General features: G+C 47.5%; 1 protein-coding gene across 1 annotated transcript in view; it reads right to left on the bottom strand.

The window, feature by feature from the left end:
- Window positions 1-6,000: 6,000 nt before the first annotated feature.
- The window catches only part of LOC115120926 (son of sevenless homolog 2-like), a 26,812-nt gene continuing 9,085 nt past the window's right edge, over window positions 6,001-23,727 (bottom strand). Inside the window, exons 5-12 of the mRNA XM_065003378.1 lie at window positions 20,629-20,727; window positions 19,022-19,149; window positions 16,278-17,015; window positions 12,353-12,475; window positions 10,941-11,053; window positions 10,427-10,649; window positions 9,032-9,151; window positions 6,001-6,211 (exon numbers count right to left, since the gene is read on the bottom strand). Coding sequence (XP_064859450.1) covers window positions 6,001-6,211; window positions 9,032-9,151; window positions 10,427-10,649; window positions 10,941-11,053; window positions 12,353-12,475; window positions 16,278-17,015; window positions 19,022-19,149; window positions 20,629-20,727 — 1,755 coding nt within the window. The remainder of the gene's footprint in view (window positions 6,212-9,031; window positions 9,152-10,426; window positions 10,650-10,940; window positions 11,054-12,352; window positions 12,476-16,277; window positions 17,016-19,021; window positions 19,150-20,628; window positions 20,728-23,727) is intronic.

Here is a 23,727-nt window from a genome sequence, read left to right as displayed (position 1 = left end):
AGACAGGTAGGTAGTTATTGGTCAGGTAGATACCTGGGACAGACGAGGTAGGTAGGTAGGTATTGGTCAGGTAGATACCTGGGACAGACAGTAGTAGGTAGTTATTGGTCAGGTAGATACCTGGGACAGACAGGGTAGGTAGTTATTGGTCAGGTAGATACCTGGGACAGACAGGTAGGTAGTTATTGGTCAGGTAGATACCTGGGACAGACGGGAGGTAGGTAGTTATTGGTCAGGTAGATACCTGGGACAGACGGGGAGGTAGGTAGATACCTGGGACAGACAGGTAGGTCAGGGGATACCTGGGACAGACGGGAGGTAGGTAGTTATTGGTCAGGTAGATACCTGGGACAGACGGGTAGGTAGGTAGTTATTGGTCAGGTAGATACCTGGGACAGACGGGTAGGTAGGTAGTTATTGGTCAGGTAGATACCTGGGACAGACGGGTAGGTAGGTAGTTATTGGTCAGGTAGATACCTGGGACAGACGGGGAGGTAGGTAGTTATTGGTCAGGTAGATACCTGGGACAGACGGTAGGTAGGGTAGGGGACAGACGGGGAGGTTATTGGTCAGGTAGATACCTGGGACAGACAGGACAGACGGGGAGATACCTGGGACAGACAGGTTATTGGTCAGGTAGATACCTGGGACAGACAGGTAGGTAGTTATTGGTCAGGTAGATACCTGGGACAGACGGGTAGGTAGGTAGTTATTGGTCAGGTAGATACCTGGGACAGACGGGTAGGTAGGTAGTTATTGGTCAGGTAGATACCTGGGACAGACAGGTAGGTAGTTATTGGTCAGGTAGATACCTGGGACAGACGGGGTAGGTAGGTAGTTATTGGTCAGGTAGATACCTGGGACAGACGGTAGGTAGTTATTGGTCAGATAGATACCTGGGACAGACAGGTAGGTAGTTATTGGTCAGGTAGATACCTGGGACAGACAGGTAGGTAGTTATTGGTCAGGTAGATACCTGGGACAGACGGGTAGGTAGGTAGTTATTGGTCAGGTAGATACCTGGGACAGACGGGTAGGTAGGTAGTTATTGGTCAGGTAGATACCTGGGACAGACGGGTAGGTAGGTAGTTATTGGTCAGGTAGATACCTGGGACAGACGGGTAGGTAGGTAGTTATTGGTCAGGTAGATACATGGGACAGACGGGGAGGTAGGTAGTTATTGGTCAGGTAGATACCTGGACAGACGGGTAGGTAGGTAGTTATTGGTCAGGTAGATACCTGGGACAGACAGGTAGGTAGTTATTGGTCAGGTAGATACCTGGGACAGACAGGTAGGTAGTTATTGGTCAGGTAGATACCTGGGACAGACGGGTAGGTAGGTAGTTATTGGTCAGGTAGATACCTGGGTTATTGGTCAGGTAGATACCTGGGACAGACGGGTAGGTAGGTAGTTATTGGTCAGGTAGATACCTGGGACAGACGGGGAGGTAGGTAGTTATTGGTCAGGTAGATACCTGGGACAGACGGGGAGGTAGGTAGTTATTGGTCAGGTAGATACCTGGGACAGACGGGGAGGTAGGTAGTTATTGGTCAGGTAGATACCTGGGACAGGCGGTCAGGAGATACCTGGGACAGACGTAGGTAGTATTGGTCAGGTAGATACCTGGGACAGACGGGTAGGTAGGTAGTTATTGGTCAGGTAGATACCTGGGACAGACGGGTAGGTAGGTAGTTATTGGTCAGGTAGATACCTGGGACAGACGGGTAGGTAGGTAGTTATTGGTCAGGTAGATACCTGGGACAGACGGGTAGGTAGGTAGTTATTGGTCAGGTAGATACCTGGGACAGACGGGGAGGTAGGTAGTTATTGGTCAGGTAGATACCTGGGACAGACGGGTAGGTAGGTAGTTATTGGTCAGGTAGATACCTGGGACAGACGGGTAGGTAGGTAGTTATTGGTCAGGTAGATACCTGGGACAGACAGGTAGGTAGTTATTGGTCAGGTAGATACCTGGGACAGACAGGTAGGTAGTTATTGGTCAGGTAGATACCTGGGACAGACGGGTAGGTAGGTAGTTATTGGTCAGGTAGATACCTGGGACAGACAGGTAGGTAGTTATTGGTCAGGTAGATACCTGGGACAGACGGGTAGGTAGGTAGTTATTGGTCAGGTAGATACCTGGGACAGACAGGTAGGTAGTTATTGGTCAGGTAGATACCTGGGACAGACAGGTAGGTAGTTATTGGTCAGGTAGATACCTGGGACAGACGGGTAGGTAGGTAGTTATTGGTCAGATAGATACCTGGGACAGACAGGTAGGTAGTTATTGGTCAGGTAGATACCTGGGACAGACAGGTAGGTAGTTATTGGTCAGGTAGATACCTGGGACAGACGGTCAGGTAGATACCTGGGACAGACAGGTAGGTAGTTATTGGTCAGGTAGATAGTTATTGGTCAGGTAGATACCTGGGACAGACGGGTAGGTAGGTAGTTATTGGTCAGGTAGATACCTGGGACAGACAGGTAGGTAGGTAGTTATTGGTCAGGTAGATACCTGGGACAGACGGGTAGGTAGGTAGTTATTGGTCAGGTAGATACATGGGACAGACAGGTAGGTAGTTATTGGTCAGGTAGATACCTGGGACAGACGGGTAGGTAGGTAGTTATTGGTCAGATAGATACCTGGGACAGACAGGTAGGTAGTTATTGGTCAGGTAGATACCTGGGACAGACAGGTAGGTAGTTATTGGTCAGGTAGATACCTGGGACAGACGGGGAGGTAGGTAGTTATTGGTCAGGTAGATACCTGGGACAGACGGGTAGGTAGGTAGTTATTGGTCAGGTAGATACCTGGGACAGACGGGTAGGTAGGTAGTTATTGGTCAGGTAGATACCTGGGACAGACAGGTAGGTAGATGGGGCAGGTAGTTACCTGGTCAGGTAGGTAGTTACCTGGTCAGGAAGGTAGTTGGGGCAGGTAGATACCTGGTCAGGTAGGTAGTTGGTCAGGTAGGTAGATGGTCAGGTAGGTAGATGGGGCAGGCAGATGGCCTCAGGTAGGTAGAGATGGGGCAGGTAGATACCTGGTCAGGTAGGTAGATGGTCAGGTAGGTAGATGGGGGCAGGTAGATACCTGGTCAGGTAGGTAGATGGGGCAGGTCAGGTAGGTAGATGGGGCAGGTAGATATCTGGCAGGTAGATACATGGTCAGGTAGGTAGATGGGGCAGGTCAGGTAGGTAGATGGGGCAGGTAGATAGGGCAGGGCCAGATGGTATGCGTGTGTCACCTAATACCCTTTTCACAGTATAATTCTGACCCGAACCGTACTGTGCTGGCTTCAACATATTCCCTTTCTCATTGTCCTTTACAGTATGGTTCCAGCAACTATGTTGGATAGGTGACAGGTCAGTAGAGTTCAGTCTCAGTACTGTGACAGGTCAGTAGAGTTCAGTCAGTCTCAGTCCTGTGAGGAGGATGTGGTTCTGTGTGTCAGGTCAGTAGAGTTCAGTCAGTCTCAGTACTGTGAGGAGGATGTGGTTCTGTGTGTCAGGTCAGTAGAGTTCAGTCAGTCTCAGTACTGTGAGGAGGATGTGGTTCTGTGTGTCAGGTCAGTAGAGTTCAGTCAGTCTCAGTACTGTGACAGGTCAGTAGAGTTCAGTCAGTCTCAGTACTGTGAGGAGGATGTGGTTCTGTGTGTCAGTGTGCTCCCGTCTGTCCGGAAGGTCAGTTAGTCTCAAACTGAAAGGCACGAGGGCTGGGTCAGGTCAGTGGAGTTCAGCTCAGCTCAGGTACTTCAAATGGTCCTGGCTCAGTTCCACTGCTGTCTCAGTAGGTTCCTCTTCTTCCTGTCGGGGATGTAGTTCTGAAAGACAAGAACAACATGTCTCAGTACTAACTGTGCTGCTCAGGTCAGGATTGGGAGAATGTCAATAGCATTTTCTTGATTCAGGTCAGCCTTCAGTCAGTCTCAGTAACCCATTGGATGAGAAGGTCAGAGGGGAGGGACCTCTGACTCTCTCATCCAATGGGTTTTGGAGGAGGAGATTGGACGTGACGAATCAAATAAATGTATTGTCTTAGTGCTCAATAGGCACCAGACAATACACATTGCATGCTGGCAGGATTGGGGGACAATTATATTTCATTGTATGAAACAGAATATACCCGTTTACTACTGTATTGAAACAGAATATACCCGTTTACTACTGTATTGAAACAGAATATACCCGTTTACTACTGTATTGAAACAGAATATACCCGTTTACTGTGTATTGAAACAGAATATACCCGTTTACTACTGTATTGAAACAGAATATACCCGTTTACTACTGTATTGAAACAGAATATACCCGTTTACTACTGTATTGAAACAGAATATACCCGTTTACTTCTGGTTTGAAACAGAATATACCCGTTTACTACTGTATTGAAACAGAATATACCCGTTTACTACTGTATTGAAACAGAATATACCCGTTTACTACTGTATTGAAACAGAATATACCCGTTTACTACTGTATTGAAACAGAATATACCCGTTTACTACTGGTTTGAAACAGAATATACCAGTTTACTACTGGTTTGAAGCAGAACATACCAGTTTACTACTGTATTGAAACAGAACATACCCGTTTACTACTGTATTGAAACAGAACATACCCGTTTACTTCTGGTTTGAAACAGAACATACCCGTTTACTTCTGGTTTGAAACAGAACATACCCGTTTACTTCTGGTTTGAAACAGAACATACCCGTTTACTACTGTATTGAAACAGAATATACCCGTTTACTACTGTATTGAAACAGAATATACCCGTTTACTACTGGTTTGAAACAGAATATACCCGTTTACTACTGGTTTGAAACAGAATATACCCGTTTACTACTGGTTTGAAACAGAATATACCCGTTTACTACTGGTTTGAAACAGAATATACCCGTTTACTTCTGGTTTGAAACAGAATATACCCGTTTACTTCTGGTTTGAAACAGAATATACCCGTTTACTACTGTATTGAAACAGAATATACCCGTTTACTTCTGGTTTGAAACAGAACATACCCGTTTACTTCTGGTTTGAAACAGAACATACCCGTTTACTTCTGGTTTGAAACAGAACATACCCGCTTACTTCTGGTTTGAAACAGAACATACCCGTTTACTTCTGGTTTGAAACAGAACATACCCGTTTACTTCTGGTTTGAAACAGAACATACCCGTTTACTTCTGGTTTGAAACAGAACATACCCGTTTACTTCTGGTTTGAAACAGAACATACCCGTTTACTTCTGGTTTGAAACAGAACATACCCGTTTACTTCTGGTTTGAAACAGAACATACCCGTTTACTTCTGGTTTGAAACAGAACATACCCGTTTACTTCTGGTTTGAAACAGAATATACCCGTTTACTACTGTATTGAAACAGAATATACCCGTTTACTACTGTATTGAAACAGAATATACCCGTTTACTACTGTATTGAAACAGAATATACCCGTTTACTTCTGGTTTGAAACAGAATATACCCGTTTACTTCTGGTTTGAAACAGAATATACCCGTTTACTTCTGGTTTGAAACATAATATACCCGTTTACTTCTGGTTTGAAACATAATATACCCGTTTACTTCTGGTTTGAAACAGAATATACCCGTTTACTTCTGGTTTGAAACAGAACATACCCGTTTACTTCTGGTTTGAAACAGAACATACCCGTTTACTTCTGGTTTGAAACAGAATATACCCGTTTACTTCTGGTTTGAAACAGAATATACCCGTTTACTTCTGGTTTGAAACAGAATATACCCGTTTACTTCTGGTTTGAAACAGAATATACCCGTTTACTTCTGGTTTGAAACGGAATTGACGTCAACCTTGCATCCAGGTTCTGCTACAAACAGTAATGGTTGGTTAAACTGCCCAAATGGCACCCTATTCCCTACATAGTGCACTACTTTTATCCCGAATATAACCTATGCTCTCTATATAGGAACAGTGTACCATTTGGGCCGTCCCTACTACATGTCTGGGCTGTGTTCACCTTGGACGGTGCGTCTGTTTGTGTATGTCTGGCTGTGCGATCACCTCAAAGGTGTGGTCGAGCCGGTAGACGGGGACAGAGTTGATGGCAGAGACCACCTCCAGAACACCATTGAAGTTGTTGAGCTCCTGAAACACCTGGAGGATCTCAATGACCCGCGTTAACACCGCTACTCTCTCATCCAGGTTCTCTGCTTCCACAATACACCTGAGACAGAGAGAGAGACAAGAGACAGAGCCAGGGAGAGATGGGAGACAGTGAGAGAGAGAGAGAGAGAGACAGTGAGAGAGAGAGAGAGACAGTGAGAGAGAGAGAGAGAGACAGCGAGAGAGAGAGACAGCGAGAGAGAGAGACAGCGAGAGAGAGAGACGGAGACAGCGAGAGAGACAGCGAGAGAGAGACAGCGAGAGAGAGAAGCAGGAGAGAGACAGCGAGAGAAGAGACAGCTGAGAGAGGAGACAGCGAGAGAGAGAGACAGCGAGAGACAGCGAGAGAGAGAGACGGGAGACAGCGAGAGAGAGAGACGGGAGACAGCGAGAGAGAGAGACGGGAGACAGCGAGAGAGAGAACGGGGGACATAGAGAGAGAGACGGGAGACAGCAGAGAGAGAGACGGGAGACAGCGAGAGAGAGACAGACAGCGAGAGAGAGACAGACAGCGAGAGAGAGACGGGAGACAGCGAGAGAGAGACGGAGACAGCGAGAGAGAGACCGGCGAGAGAGAGACGGGAGACAGCTGAGAGAGAGACGGGAGACAGCGAGAGAGAGACGACGGAGACAGCTGAGACGGAGACAGCGAGACGGAGACGGGAGACAGCTGGTTTGAGACAGCGAGAGAGAGACGGGGAGACAGCGAGAGAGAGAGACGGGGAGACAGCGAGAGAGAGAGAGAGGGAGACAGCGAGAGAGAGACCCTTAGACAGCGAGAGAGAGAGACAGCGAGAGAGAGACAAGACAGCGAGAGAGAGACGGGAACAGCGAGAGAGAGAGACAGCGAGAGAGAAATGGCACGAGAGAGAGAGCTGGGAGACAGCGAGAGAGAGACGGGAGACAGCGAGAGAGAGACGGGGAGACAGCGAGAGAGAGACGGAGCGAGAGGAGACAGCGAGACCAGGAGAGACAGCGAGAGAGAGACGGGAGACAGCGAGAGAGAGACACGGAGACAGCGAGAGACGGAGACAGCGAGAGAGAGACAGCGAGAGAGAGATCAGCGAGGAGAGACAGCGAGAGAGAGAGACGGGAGACAGCGAGAGAGAGAGAGACGGACAGCGAGACCAGAGAGACGGGAGACAGCGAGAGAGACGGGAGACAGCGAGAGAGAGAGACGGGAGACAGCGAGAGAGAGAGACGGGAGACAGCGAGAGAGAGAGACGGGAGACAGCGAGAGAGAGAGACGGGAGACAGCGAGAGAGAGAGACGGGAGACAGCGAGAGAGAGAGACGGGAGACAGCGAGAGAGAGACAGCGAGAGACGGGAGACAGCGAGAGAGAGAGACGAGAGACAGCGAGAGACGGGAGACAGCGAGAGAGAGACAGCGAGAGAGAGACAGCGAGAGAGAGACAGCGAGAGACGGGAGACAGCGAGAGAGAGACGGGAGACGAGAGAGAGGGGAGACAGCGAGAGAGAGAGACGGGAGACAGCGAGAGAGAGAGACGGAGACAGCGAGAGAGACGGAGACAGCGAGAGAGAGAGACGGGAGACAGCGAGAGAGAGAGACGGGAGACAGCGAGAGAGAGACGGGAGACAGCGAGAGAGAGAGACGGGAGACAGCGAGAGAGAGAGACGGGAGACAGCGAGAGAGAGACGGGAGACAGCGAGAGAGAGACGGGAGACAGCGAGAGAGACGGAGACAGCGAGAGAGAGAGACAGCGAGAGAGAGACAGCGAGAGAGAGACGGGAGACAGCGAGAGAGAGACGGGAGACAGCGAGAGAGAGACAGCGAGAGAGAGACAGCGAGAGGAGACAGCGAGAGAGAGACGGGGAGACAGCGAGAGAGAGACAGACAGCGAGAGAGAGACAGCGCGAGAGAGAGAGACGGGAGACAGCGAGAGAGAGAGACGGAGACAGCGAGAGAGAGAGACGGGAGACAGCGAGAGAGAGACGGGAGACAGCGAGAGAGAGACGGGAGACAGCGAGAGAGACGGGGAGACAGCGAGAGAGAGAGAGACAGAGACAGCGAGACGGGAGACAGCGAGAGAGAGACGGAGAGAGAGACGGAGACAGCGAGAGAGAGAGACGGAGACAGCGAGAGAGAGAGACGGAGACAGCTAAGAGAGAGACGGGAGACAGCGAGAGAGAGAGACGGGAGACAGCGAGAGAGAGAGACGGGGACAGCGAGAGAGGATCTCAGCGAGAGAATGACGGGACACAGCGAGAGAGAGAGACGGGAGACAGCGAGAGAGAGAGACGGGAGACAGCGAGAGAGAGACTTAGACAGCGAGAGAGAGAGACGGGAGACAGCGAGTTCTTAGACAGCGAGAGAGAGACAGAGACAGCGAGAGACGGAGACAGCGAGAGAGAGACAGCGAGAGAGAGAGACGGGAGACAGCGAGAGAATATAGACGGGAGACAGCGAGAGAGACGGAGACAGCGAGAGAGAGAGACGGAGACAGCGAGAGAGACGGGAGACAGCGAGAGAGAGACGGGGAGACAGCTTAGAGAGACAGCGAGAGAGAGAGACGGGAGACAGCGAGAGAGAGACACGGAGACAGCGAGAGACAGACAGCGAGAGAGAGAGACGGGAGACAGCGAGAGACGGAGACAGCGAGAGAGAGACGGGAGACAGTGAGATAGAGAAAGGAAATGGATCTCAGTATTAATGTTACTGAGTTCACAGCAGGGAGATGTTCATTAGTCCACACCGTAGCAAAACTTTTTGGCAATAGAAAATGAAAATCTGTGTTCTTATTGGACAAGTTCAGGTAGTATGGCTCTATTTGATTTTTTTTTTTAAACGTTTCCCACCTACTGAAACGGACCCAGCTAACCTCTGAACCCCAGGGCTTGGGTGAGTGGTGGAACTACTCACTTCTCGAACCACAGCGTGAGGTTGGTGGTGTGACGGATCATCCTCAGCAGGTTGGGAGAGTTATTCTCCTTGTCCTCTTTAGTCCAGACACTCCCCACCAGCTCAGACGGCCTCACAGCCCTGCAGAGGACACACACACGTCAATAACATTACCCATACAACCTTACTGGCAATAGCATTACCCATACATTACCGACAGTAACATTACCCATACAACCTTACTGACAGTAACATTACCCATACAACCTTACTGACAGTAACATTACCCATACAACCTTACTGACAGTAACATTACCCATATAACATTACTGACAGTAACATTACCCATACAACCTTACTGGCAATAGCATTACCCATACATTACCGACAGCAACATTACCCATACAACCTTACTGACAGTAACATTACCCGTACAACCTTACTGACAGTAACATTACCCATATAACATTACCCGTACAACCTTACTGACAGTAACATTACCCATACAACCTTACTGACAGTAACATTACCCATACAACCTTACTGATAGTAACATTACCCATATAACATTACTGACAGTAACATTACCCATACAACCTTACTGACAGTAACATTACCCGTACAACCTTACTGACAGTAACATTACCCGTACAACCTTACTGACAGTAACATTACCCATACAACATTACCCATATAACATTACCCGTACAACCTTACTGACAGTAACATTACCCGTACAACCTTACTGACAGTAACATTACCCATATAACATTACCCATATAACATTACCCGTACAACCTTACTGACAGTAACATTACCCATACAACCTTACTGACAGTAACATTACCCATACAACCTTACTGACAGTAACATTACCCATATAACATTACCCATATAACATTACCCGTACAATAACAGTAATATTATAGTAGTGGAAGGTAGAGTACTATTATAGTAGTGGAAGGTAGAGTACTATTATAGTAGTGGAAGGTAGAGTACTATTATAGTAGTGGAAGGTAGAGTACTATTATAGTAGTGGAAGGTAGAGTAATATTATAGTAGTGGAAGGTAGAGTAATATTATAGTAGTGGAAGGTAGAGTAATATTATAGTAGTGGAAGGTAGAGTACTATTATAGTAGTGGAAGGTAGAGTACTATTATAGTAGTGGAAGGTAGAGTACTATTATAGTAGTGGAAGGTAGAGTAATATTATAGTAGTGGAAGGTAGAGTACTATTATAGTAGTGGAAGGTAGAGTACTATTATAGTAGTGGAAGGTAGAGTACTATTATAGTAGTGGAAGGTAGAGTACTATTATAGTAGTGGAAGGTAGAGTAATATTATAGTAGTGGAAGGTAGAGTAATATTATAGTAGTGGAATACTTAGGAGGTGTCACCATGGTAACAGTGGTCTCACCTGTACAGTTCAGACTCCAGAAGGGTGAGCTGGCGGGCGATCTCTATGGGGTGAAGGGTCATGAGGTCAAAGGTGTCCGTCTGACCCAGGCGGCTGATGTGCCACTCGATGGGCGGGGGCGGGCTCTCGAAGGTGATGTTGTGGCTGACCCCGTTGGACTGAGTCTGCATCTTCCTCTTGATGATCTTGTTGATGGACTCCACCCACTTTCTCATCGACTTTCCTGGTCAAGAAAGAAGGAGGACTTTTTCAGAGACAGGAAATGTGTCTCTGTACAGGGTCAGCCGCGTGGTGCAGCACATATAAAACATGACCTTTGTCCCCATCTAGACTGGCAAGAGGTTAGAAGACAGAGCGTTTTTGAGAATCTGTGTCACACTTTCCAATGTATTCATTTACAAACGGCAAATAAAGGTCAATCGTTTTTTTTCCTCTCACAATAACAGTGTCTGGTAAATAAAACAAGTGTACATATTGGTTTTTAAAAGTGTGTGTGGGGGGGGGGAAGCCCGACCTCGGAGTTGTAGAATGCTGCTGATGTACTCCTCCAGTTTGCCTCGTAGCTCGGGGTCGTTCTCAAAGTCATAGAAATGATGTTCCACCCACTGACGAAACACATTCAGAACCCTGAGAGACAGAGACAGAGAGAGGAGAAAGAGAGAGACAGAGAGAGGAGAGAGTAATATTATAGAGAGAGAGACAGAGGAGAGAGAGAGAGACAGAGAAGGGGGAGGAGAGCACAAGAGAGAGAGGAGACAGAGAGAGGAGAGAGTAATATTATAGAGAGAAGGGGGAGGAGAGCACAAGAGAGAGGAGACAGAGACAGAGAGAGAGAGAGAGAGAGAGTAATATTATATAGAGAGAGAGAGACAGAGAGAGGAGAGAGTAATATTATAGAGAGAAGGGGGAGGAGAGCGCAAGAGAGAGGAGACAGAGAGAGAGAGACAAAGAGAGACAGAGCGAGACAAAGAGAGAGAGAGAGACAGAGAGAGGAGACAAAGAGAGAGAGAGAGACAAAGAGAGCCAGAGAGAGAGACAGAGAGAGACAAAGAGAGCCAGAGCGAGAGAGAGACAAAGAGAGCCAGAGCCAGAGAGAGAGACAAAGAGAGCCAGAGAGAGAGAGAGACAAATAGATACAGAGAGAGAGAGAGACAGAGAATTTAAGAAGAGGGTAAAATACCACAGACATGGTGAAGGTGGAATTACTCTACTAATTACTCTACTAGAAACCTGCCCAACCCAGGTGGGATGGAATCTGATTGGAGAGTGGTATGGTGGGATGGAATCTGATTGGAGAGTGGTATGGTGGGATGGAATCTGATTGGAGAGTGGTATGGTGGGATGGAGAGTGGTATGGTGGGATGGAGAGTGGTATGGTGGGATGGAGAGTGGTATGGTGGGATGGAATCTGATTGGAGAGTGGTATGGTGGGATGGAGAGTGGTATGGTGGGATGGAATCTGATTGGAGAGTGGTATGGTGGGATGGAATCTGATTGGAGAGTGGTATGGTGGGATGGAATCTGATTGGCGAGTGGTATGGTGGGATGGAATCTGGTGGGATGGAGAGTGGTATGGTGGGATGGAATCTGATTGGCGAGTGGTATGGTGGGATGGAATCTGATTGGAGAGTGTTATGGTGGGATGGAATCTGATTGGAGAGTGGTATGGTGGGATGGAATCTGATTGGAGAGTGGTATGGTGGGATGGAATCTGATTGGAGAGTGGTATGGTGGGATGGAATCTGATTGGAGAGTGGAATGGTGGGATGGAATCTGATTGGAGAGTGGAATGGTGGGATGGAATCTGATTGGAGAGTGGAATGGTGGGATGGAATCTGATTGGAGAGTGGAATGGTGGGATGGAATCTGATTGGAGAGTGGTATGGTGGGATGCAGGCTCATTGGACAATGGAATAGTGATCAAACCTGAGTTGGACGGGTTGGACGTACTCCCTGCGGAACCTCTGTAGCTCTGCAGCCATTGGCTGATCCCCATTCCATAGAGCCTGTTTGTCTGCCTCTGTGGGCTCTGGCTCAGGGATCTCAATCCTGGGAAAGATCAAATATTATTATTGCCAAACCAACAGTTGTACTCCCTGACGAAGGCCATGCTGCTGAAACCCATTAAGAGTTGTAAAATATGTGTCCCAGTACCATACACTCAATATTAATTTAAGGATCAGACCATCCCCCCCCCCCCCCCCCCAATGTTTTGCCTAAAATGACTTACCTGAATCTAACTGCCTGTAGCTCAGGACCTGAAGCAAGGATATGCATAATTCTTGGTACCATTTGAAAGGAAACACTTTGAAGTTTGTGGAAATGTGTAATGAATGTAGGAGAATATAACACTTTAGATCTGATTAAAGATAAAACAAAGAAAAAAAAAACTGATTTTTTTTTGTATTGTTTTTGACCCATCATCTTTGAAATGCAAGAGAAAGACCACAATGTATTATTCCAGCCAAGGTGCAATTTAGATTTTGGCCACTAGATGGCATTGCATTTATGTAAAAAAAAAAATATGTCAAGACTGCCCAAATGTGCCTAATTTGTTTATTAATAACTTTTCAAGTTCAAAACTGTGCACTCTCCTCAAACAATAGCATGGTATTATTTGACTAATAGCTACTGTAAATTGGACAGTGCAGTTAGATTAACAAGAATTTAAGCTTTCTGCCAATATCAGAGATGTCTATGTCCTGGGCAAGGTTCTTGTTACTTACAACCTCATGCTAATCGCATTAGCCTACGTTAGCTAAACCATCCCGTGGGGGACCCACCGATAGCATAGCAGGTTTAAAATAAGCCTGACAACCTATCACAGCAGGTTTAAAATAAGCCTGACATTAACCTATCACAGCAGGTTTAAAATAAGCCTGACATTAACCTATCACAGCAGGTTTAAAATAAGCCTGACATTAACCTAACACAGCAGGTTTAAAATAAGCCTGACATTAACCTATCACAGCAGGTTTAAAATAAGCCTGACATTAACCTAACACAGCAGGTTTAAAATAAGCCTGACATTAACCTAACACAGCAGGTTTAAAATAAGCCTGACATTAACCTAACACAGCAGGTTTAAAATAAGCCTGACATTAACCTATCACAGCAGGTTTAAAATAACCCTTCTTTCTCTTCTGCATTTTTCAACCAATCCAGTCAATGTGGAGGAGGAGTTAAAGACATGCTCCGGTACATTGGCGACTATTGAGTATTTTTAACCTCCCGCTTTGGGCTGGATGTGTCAATGTGTGTAGTTCATACATGCATAATCTATGAGAAGAAAATCCCAGTTTGAAAGCAGTTTTCTGGAAAATGTGCGGTGACATTTACCCCCCACTTGGGCCCGCCCCCCCCGGAACAATTAGAGTTATAGCCAATGAGCTTCAGCCCCTGGCCATTTGAGTGACAGCTAGCGACACACACACACACACACAGTAGAGCGAGAGAAAGAGCAAAAAAAAAAATCTAAATAAAACTTGGTGCCCATATCAGCACATTTGGGACATAAAAAAGTACAGCCGAATCTCTTTAAGATGGAGTGTCGCCTCGCGTCACAGACTCTTTCCATTTCCCCTGAAAACCGGACGGATCCGGTTGTTTTCCGACCCCGCTGAGAGTGACAACACGAAACAACTGCATCTTAAAAAGGTCTAGTGAGAAGTCCCGGAAGCAGACGTGCATATTGGGTTCACCATAAAGAGATACACAGTGTATTCAGACCACTCAACTTTATACACATTTTGTTACGTTACAGCCTCATTCTCAAATGGGTTAAATTGTTGTTTCGCCCCCCCCCCCATCAATCTACACACAATACCCCATAATGACAAAGCAAAAACAGGTTTTTAGAAATCGATGCAAATGTATAAAAATAAAAAAAATGAAATATCACATTTACATAAGTATTCAGACCCTTTACTCAGTATTTTGTTGAAGCACCTTTGGCAGTGATTACAGCCTTGAGTCTTCTTGGGTATGATGCTACAAGCTTGGCACACCTGTATTTGGGGAGTTTCTCCCATTCTTCTCTGCAGATCCTCTCAAGCTTTTCATCAAGGATCTCTGTGCTTTGCTCCATTCATCTTTCCCTTGATCCTGACTAGTCTCCCAGTCCCTGCCTCTGAAAAACATCCTCACAGCATGATGCTGCCATTACTATGCTTCACTGTAGGGATGGTGAAAGGTTTCCTCCAGACGTGATGCTGCCACCACCATGCTTCACCGTAGGGATGGTGACAGGTTTCCTCCAGACGTGATGCTGCCACCACCATGCTTCACCGTAGGGATGGTGACAGGTTTCCTCCAGACGTGATGCTGCCACCACCATGCTTCACCGTAGGGATGGTGACAGGTTTCCTCCAGACGTGATGCTGCCACCACCATGCTTCACTGTAGGGATGGTGACAGGTTTCCTCCAGACGTGACGCATTCAGGCCAAAGAGTTCAATCTTGGTTTCATCAGACCAGAGAATCTTGTTTCAGGTGACTATTGGCAAACTCCAAGCGAGCTGTCATGTGCCTTTTACTGAGGAGTGGCTTCTGTCTGGTCACTCTACCATAAAGGCCTGATTGGTGGAGTGCTGCAGAGATGGTTGTCCTTCTGGAAGGTTCTCCAATCTCCACAGAGGAACTCTGGAGCTCTTTCAGAGTGACCATCGGAATTCTTGGTCACCTCCCTGACCAAGGCCCTTCCCCCGATTGCTCAATTTGGTCAGGCGGCCAGTTCTAGGAAGAGTCATGGTGGTTTCAAACTTCTTCCATTTAAGAATGATGAAGGCCACTGTGTTCTTGGGTAACTTCAATGCCGCATAATGTTTTTGGTACCCTTCCCCAGATCTGTGACTCGACACAATCCTGTCTCGGAGCTCTATGGACGATTCCTTCGACCTCATAGCTTAGTTTTTGTTCTGAAGTGCACTGTCAACCGTGGACCTTAAATCGACAGGTGTGTGCCTTTCCAAATCATGTCCAATCAATTTAGTTTACCACAGGTGGAGTCCAATCAAGTTGTAGAAACATCTCAAGGATGATCAATAGAAACAAGATGCACCTGAGCTCAATTTCGAGTCTCATAGCAAAGGGTCTGAATACTTATGTAAATAAGGCAATTCTGTTTTTTAAAATATTTTTTTTTAAATGATAAAAAGTGTCTACAAACCTGTTTTTGCTTTGTCACTATGGGCTATTGTGATGTCATTATGGGGTATTGTGATGTCATTATGAGCTATTGTGATGTCATTATGAGCTATTGTGATGCAATTATGGGCTATTGTGATGTCATTATGGGCTGTTGTGTGTAGATGGAGGAGGAACAAAATCCATGTAATCCATTTTAGAATAAGGCTGTAACGTAACAAAATGTGTAAACAGTCAAGAGGTCTGAATACACTGTGTATATACTGTTGTAATTCTGTGGTACCAACAGGCCAACTATAGCCCACCCAATCTACCTAACTCATTCCCATATGGTTTTTATTTACTTTGCTGCTCTTTTGCACACCAGTATCACTACTTACACACCAGTATCTGCTCATCATCATCTGCTCATCTATCACTTCAGTGTTAATCTGCTAAATTGTAATTACTTCACTACTATGACCTATTTATTGCCTCACCTCCTCACGCCATTTGCACACACTGTATATAGACTTTTTTTCTATTGTATTATTGACTGTACATTTGTTTATGTGTAACTCTGTGTTGTTGTATGTGTTGCACTGCTTTGCTTTATCTTGACCAGGTCGCAGTTGTAAATGAGAACGTGTTCTCAACTGGCCTACCTGGTTAAATAAAGGTTAAATAAAAAATATAAAAAATAAAAACTAATTCTGTCGTACCATACCTGTCTATCAACAGCCTCAGGAGCTCCTGGGGCTTGCAGAATGACCGGTAGGTGGTCAGAAAGGTGCGTACAAAGTTGGGATCAGCGTACATGTGGTATGTAAGCCTCTCTATAAGCTTGACCACCGTCCCAGCCTTAATAATAGGTATCCCCGTCTTGCTCTGGACACTGTCCTCAAACACGATGTTCTCCTCGGAGTCGTGCACAGTGAAACGGTAAAGCTCGGGGGAGGGCAGGCGGAGGGGCTGGGCCTGCTCCTCGTGCTGTAGGACAGTGTCTAGCATACGGTCCAGCGTGGAGCGGTACTGCAGGGTGACCAGCGCCGCCATCCACGCCCCCTTGTCCTCCGCCGAGCGGGCGCAGAACACCACACAGTTCTCGTCTTTACCGACGAGTTCGAAGGCGTGTTTTAACTCCGCCGAGTCCTCGCGGTCCACGATGCGGACTTTCCGCAGGACGAACTTCTCCTTGAGACGGAACTCGGCCCCGCTTCCGGAACCGGGGAGTCGGGAGCTCTGATTGGCCTTGCAGCTGATCATGAGGCCGTCGAACAGGAAGTTGTGTCGCTCGTGTTTGGCGCCGGCGCGGAGGAGAGCCCCCTCCAGGATGAACTCGGAACAGCACTGGCCGATGTCCTTCCCCTCCCAGCCGTCGATGCTCTTCTGGATCTCGTTCATCCTCTTGATGGCCAGCTGCTTGCTGCGCACCTGACGGCTGTACAGACGGTACATGGGTTCACTGGAGCGAGACAGACACAGAGAGAGAGACAGAGAGAGAAAGGGTGGTGAGAAAAGTGAGGAATCAATCTCGTCTCTCAAGACCAGGGATGGAAAACTGGTGGCCACTGTTCTTTCAGAGGTGTGCGTGGCCAAAGATCTCTGTTTCCATGTAATCTGACCATAGCACCACCTGGAGTTCGCTAAACAGCATTGGTACTTGGACCGGAAACCGGTGCCATTTCGACACAGAAATATTATCCTTTGGCCACGCACACCAGCGATGGTTTGGGCCTCTGAAAGAACAATGACTACAGTATGTAGAATATCCCTCATCCCTACTGTAAAATACGGTGGTGGATCTTTGATGTTATGGGGCTATTTTCCGACCACTGGTCCTGGGACCCTTGTTCAGGTCAACGGTATCATGAACTTTACCCAGTTCCAGGACATTCTAACCCCCCCAAAAAAACACTTGGCCACAAGTGGATCTTCCGGCAAGACAATAACCCCAAGCACACATCAAAATCCTCAAAGAAATTGTTAATTTGCCATTAAAAAAAAAAAAGTCTCCAGACTTGAACCCCATTGGAAACCTGTGGTTTTAATTGTAGAGGGAAGGATATCAATAATCTGGAAAGATTCTGTAGCGGAACGGTCTAAGATGTCTCTAAATGTGTTCTCCAATCTCATAAAACATTTTAGAAAAAGACTCAGGGCAGCGTGCTGGAGTATCGAAAACAGGGCAGCGTGCTGGAGTATCGAAAACAGGGCAGCGTGCTGGAGTATTGAAAACAGGGCAGCGTGCTGGAGTATCGAAAACAGGGCAGCGTGCTGGAGTATTGAAAACAGGGCAGCGTGCTGGAGTATCGAAAACAGGGCAGCGTGCTGGAGTATCGAAAACAGGGCAGCGTGCTGGAGTATCGAAAACAGGGCAGCGTGCTGGAGTATCGAAAACAGGGCAGCGTGCTGGAGTATCGAAAACAGGGCAGCGTGCTGGAGTATCGAAAACAGGGCAGCGTGCTGGAGTATCGAAAACAGGGCAGCGTGCTGGAGTATCGAAAACAGGGCAGCGTGCTGGAGTATTGAAAACAGGGCAAAACAGGGCAGCGTGCTGGAGTATTGAAAACAGGGCAGCGTGCTGGAGTATCGAAAACAGGGCAGCGTGCTGGAGTATCGAAAACAGGGCAGCGTGCTGGAGTATCGAAAACAGGGCAGCGTGCTGGAGAAACAGGGCAGCTGTATCAAAACAGGGCAGCGTGCTGGAGTATCGAAAACAGGGCAGCGTGCTGGAGTATCGAAAACAGGGCAGCGTGCTGGAGTATCGAAAACAGGGCAGCGTGCTGGAGTATCGAAAACAGGGCAGCGTGCTGGAGTATCGAAAACAGGGCAGCGTGCTGGAGTATCGAAAACAGGGCAGCGTGCTGGAGTATTGAAAACAGGGCAGCGTGCTGGAGTATTGAAAACAGGGCAGCGTGCTGGAGTATTGAAAACAGGGCAGCGTGCTGGAGTATTGAAAACAGGGCAGCGTGCTGGAGTATTGAAAACAGGGCAGCGTGCTGGAGTATTGAAAACAGGGCAGCGTGCTGGAGTATTGAAAACAGGGCAGCATGCAGGAGTATTGAAAACAGGGCAGCATGCAGGAGTATTGAAAACAGGGCAGCATGCTGGAGTATTGAAAACAGGGTAGCATGCTGGAGTATTGAAAACAGGGTAGCATGCTGGAGTATTGAAAACAGGGCAGCATGCTGGAGTATTGAAAACAGGGTAGAATGCTGGAGTATTGAAAACAGGGGAATCCAATCATTTGACACCTCTCTTTTTAAAATGACTTGTTAAATGTATTTATCTGAGCAATTGTATTCGTATAAAATGTGAAATTGTTTTTCAATTTTTGTTTTTCCCCTCAGTATTTGTAAAATACATGTTTATATAGTATTATTTGCTCATCAAGGGATCCAATAATTCAGAACCGCTACTGTACGTGTATCAGCAGAGTGTTGTCCTGTGAAGACGTATGGTTCATACCCAGGCTTGCGTCGGGGCAGGTGTTTGGTGTAGATGCGTTCCACGCTACACTGGAGGTTGAGCAGAGCGGTGACGGCCTGCTTCAGACCCTCTCGGTCATCCTGCTCCTCACTGTGCTCCTGCAGCTGCTGCTCGCAGTAGAGACAAGGTGGACAGCGTTAGGGCCTTCAGGTTCATGTTTTAACACAGATGTAATGCATGTTATTTCCCCATGCAGGGAGGGTAATAAAGTCATTATCTTAGAAGAGTGTATGTGGATGAATGAAAAGGACAGTTGTCCCCCATAAAGTATGGATAGAAACTAGTGATGTTCCCTGGTGCTGTCTGCACTACTCCTGATAGAGATCACCTGGTGCTGTCTGCACTACTCCTGGTAGAGCCCACCTGGTGCTGTCTGCACTACTCCTGGTAGAGCCCACCTGGTGCTGTCTGCACTACTCCTGGTAGAGATGGTAGAGCCCACCTGGTGCTGTCTGCACTACTCCTGGTAGAGCCCACCTGGTGCTGTCTGCACTACTCCTGGTAGAGCCCAACTGGTGCTGTCTGCACTACTCCTGGTAGAACCGGTAGAGCCCACCTGGTGCTGTCTGCACTACTCCTGGTAGAACCGGTAGAGCCCACCTGGTGCTGTCTGCACTACTCCTGTTAGAGATCACCTGGTGCTGTCTGCACTACTCCTGGTAGAGCCCACCTGGTGCTGTCTGCACTACTCCTGATAGAGATCACCTGGTGCTGTCTGCACTACTCCTGGTAGAGCCCACCTGGTGCTGTCTGCACTACTCCTGGTAGAGCCCACCTGGTGCTGTCTGCACTACTCCTGGAACACATCTATAGAACTGTGGGGAGGGGCATGACTGGAGTGGGGAGGGGCATGACTGGAGCGGGGAGGGGCATGACTGGAGCGGGAGGGGCATGACTGGAGCGGGAGGGGCATGACTGGGGCGGGAGGGGCATGACTGGAGCGGGAGGGACATGACTGGAGCGGGAGGGACATGACTGGAGCGGGAGGGACATGACTGGAGCGGGAGGGACATGACTGGAGCGGGAGGGACATGACTGGAGCGGGAGGGACATGACTGGAGCGGGAGGGACATGACTGGAGCGGGAGGGACATGACTGGAGCGGGAGGGGCATGACTGGAGCGGGAGGGGCATGACTGGAGCGGGAGGGGCATGTCTGGAGCGGGAGGGGCATGTCTGGAGCGGGAGGGGCATGTCTGGAGCGGGAGGGGCATGTCTGGAGCGGGAGGGGCATGTCTGGAGCGGGAGGGGCATGTCTGGAGCGGGAGGGGCATGTCTGGAGCGGGAGGGGCATGTCTGGAGCGGGAGGGGCATGTCTGGAGCGGGAGGGGCATGTCTGGAGCGGGAGGGGCATGTCTGGAGCGGGAGGGGCATATCTGGAGCGGGAGGGGCATGTCTGGAGTGGGAGGGGCATGTCTTACACACAAGGGTTGGAAAGGCCTGAAGGCTGAAAGTGAGGCAGGAGAGAAACAGGACAGAGATACAGGTGTGGTAGGACAGGGGTTCATCCTTAGGAAAATCTGTAAGACCTAGTCTCTACTGGATCAGACAGAACGTGTGTGTGTGTGTGTGTATATAAACACTCACCTGCAGTAGTTCAAAGTAGTGCAAACAGTGGTATACAGGAACCATCATGAGCTGCGGCAGGACGTACTGAACTGCCTCCTTGAAACCTTCAGCTATGGACTGTAGAGACAGACACCATTACATACTACTGTAGAGACAAACACAACATACTACTGTAGAGACAGACACCATTACATACTACTGTAGAGACAAACACAACATACTACTGTAGAGACAGACACCATTACATACTACTGTAGAGACAAACACAACATACTACTGTAGAGACAGACACCATTACATACTACTGTAGAGACAAACACAACATACTACTGTAGAGACAGACACCATTACATACTACTGTAGAGACAAACACAACATACTACTGTAGAGACAGACACCATTACATACTACTGTAGAGACAAAAACAACATACTACTGTAGAGACAGACACCATTACATACTACTGTAGAGACAGACACCATTACATACTACTGTAGAGACAAACACAACATATTACTGTAGAGACAGACACCGACATTACATACTACTGTAGAGACAGACACCGACATTACATATTACTGTAGAGACAGACACCGACATTACATATTACTGTAGAGACAGACACCGACATTACATACTACTGTAGAGACAGACACCAGCATTACATATTACTGTAGAGACAGACACCGACATTACATACTACTGTAGAGACAGACACCAGCATTACATACTACTGTAGAGACAGACACCATTACATACTAGTGTAGAGAAAGACACCAGCATTACATAGTACTGTAGAGACAGACACCAACATTACATACTACTGTAGAGACAGACACCAACATTACATACTACTGAAGAGACAGACACCAGCATTACATACTACTGTAGAGACAGACACCAACATTACAATACTACTGTAGAGACAGACACCATTACATACTACTGTAGAGACAAACACAACATATTACTGTAGAGACAGACACCATTATTACATATTACTGTAGAGACAGACACCAATATTACATATTACTGTAGAGACAGACACCAACATTACATACTACTGTAGAGACAGACACCAACATTACATACTACTGTAGAGACAGACACCAGCATTACATACTACTGTAGAGACAGACACCAGCATTACATACTACTGTAGAGACAGACACCAACATTACAATACTACTGTAGAGACAGACACCATTACATACTACTGTAGAGACAGACACCAACATTACACACTACTGTAGAGACAGACACCAACATTACATACTACTGTAGAGACAGACACCAGCATTACATACTACTGTAGAAACAGACACCATTACATACTACTGTAGAGACAGACACCATTACATGCTACTGTAGAGACAGACACCGACATTACATATTACTGTAGAGACAGACACCGACATTACATATTACTGTAGAAACAGACACCAACATTACATACTACTGTAGAGACAGACACCAGCATTACATACTACTGTAGAGACAGACACCAACATTACATATTACTGTAGAAACAGACACCAGCATTACAATACTACTGTAGAGACAGACACCAGCATTACATATTACTGTAGAGACAGACACCAGCATAATACTGTAGAGACAGACACCAACATTACATACTACTGTAGAGACAGACACCAACATTACAATACTACTGTAGAGACAGACACCAACATTACAATACTACTGTAGAGACAGACACCAGCATTACATATTACTGTAGAGACAGACACCAACATTACATATTACTGTAGAGACAGACACCAGCATTACATACTACTGTAGAAACAGACACCAACATTACATACTACTGTAGAGACAGACACCATTACATACTACTGTAGAGACAGACACCAGCATTACCATACTACTGTAGAGACAGACACCAGCATTACCATTACTACTGAGAAAAAGACAGACACCAGCATTATATATGGATGGATGATGGATACCAGAGAGAAAAAGACTATGGAGGGTCTAGTACCTAACATAATATATATGGATGGATGTATGGATAGAGAGAGGTGGGAAGACAGAGATAGGAGAGAAATGTGAAGGGACTGGCCAGAGACAGAAGAGATGACTGGCAGAACTGGAAGGGATGACAGAGTAACCTGATGAAGGGATGACTGTAGCCTGGGTAGAGTAACCTGATGAAGGGATGACTGTGGTGGACTGGGCATGACTGACTGGTGGACTGGACTGGGCAGAGTAACCTGATGAAGGGATGACTGTGGACTGGGCAGAGTAACCTGATGAAGGATGACTGTGGTGGACTGGGCAGAGTAACCTGATGAAGGGATGACTGGTGGACTGGGCAGAGTAACCTGATGAAGAGGATGACTGGGCAGAGTGATGAAGAGATGACTGGTGGACTGGACAGATGGATGACTGGTGGACTGAGAGTAACCGATGAAGGGATGACTGTGGTGGACTGGGCAGAGTAACCTGATGAAGGGATGACTGTGTGGACTGGGCAGAGTAACCTGATGAAGGGATGACTGGTGGACTGGGCAGAGTAACCTGATGAAGGGATGACTGTGGTGGACTGGGCAGAGTAACCTGATGAAGGGATGACTGGTGGACTGGGCAGATTAACCTGATGAAGGGATGACTGTGGTGGACTGGGCAGAGTAACCTGATGAAGGGATGACTGGTGGACTGGGCAGAGTAACCTGATGAAGGGATGACTGTGGTGGACTGGGCAGAGTAACCCGATGAAGAGATGACTGTGGTGGACTGGGCAGAGTAACCTGATGAAGGGACTGGTGGACTGGAGTAACCTGATGAAGGGATGACTGTGGTGGACTGGGCAGAGTAACCTGATGAAGGGATGACTGGGTAGACTGGGCAGAGTAACCCTGATGAAGGATGACTGGTGGACTGGGCAGAGTAACCTGATGAAGGATGACTGTGGTGGACTGGGCAGAGTAACCTGATGAAGGGATGACTGGTGGACTGGGCAGAGTAACCTGATGAAGGGATGACTGGTGGACTGGGCAGAGTAACCTGATGAAGGATGACTGGTGGACTGGGCAGAGTAACCTGATGAAGGGATGACTGTGGTGGACTGGGCAGAGTAACCTGATGAAGGGATGA

The sequence above is a fragment of the Oncorhynchus nerka genome, linkage group LG18 (genome assembly GCF_034236695.1).
Source record: "Oncorhynchus nerka isolate Pitt River linkage group LG18, Oner_Uvic_2.0, whole genome shotgun sequence".
In the NCBI taxonomy this organism is placed as follows: Eukaryota; Metazoa; Chordata; class Actinopteri; order Salmoniformes; family Salmonidae; genus Oncorhynchus; species Oncorhynchus nerka.
Note: the sequence above shows the minus strand (reverse complement) of the source record. Positions and strands in the feature narration are given on the sequence as shown.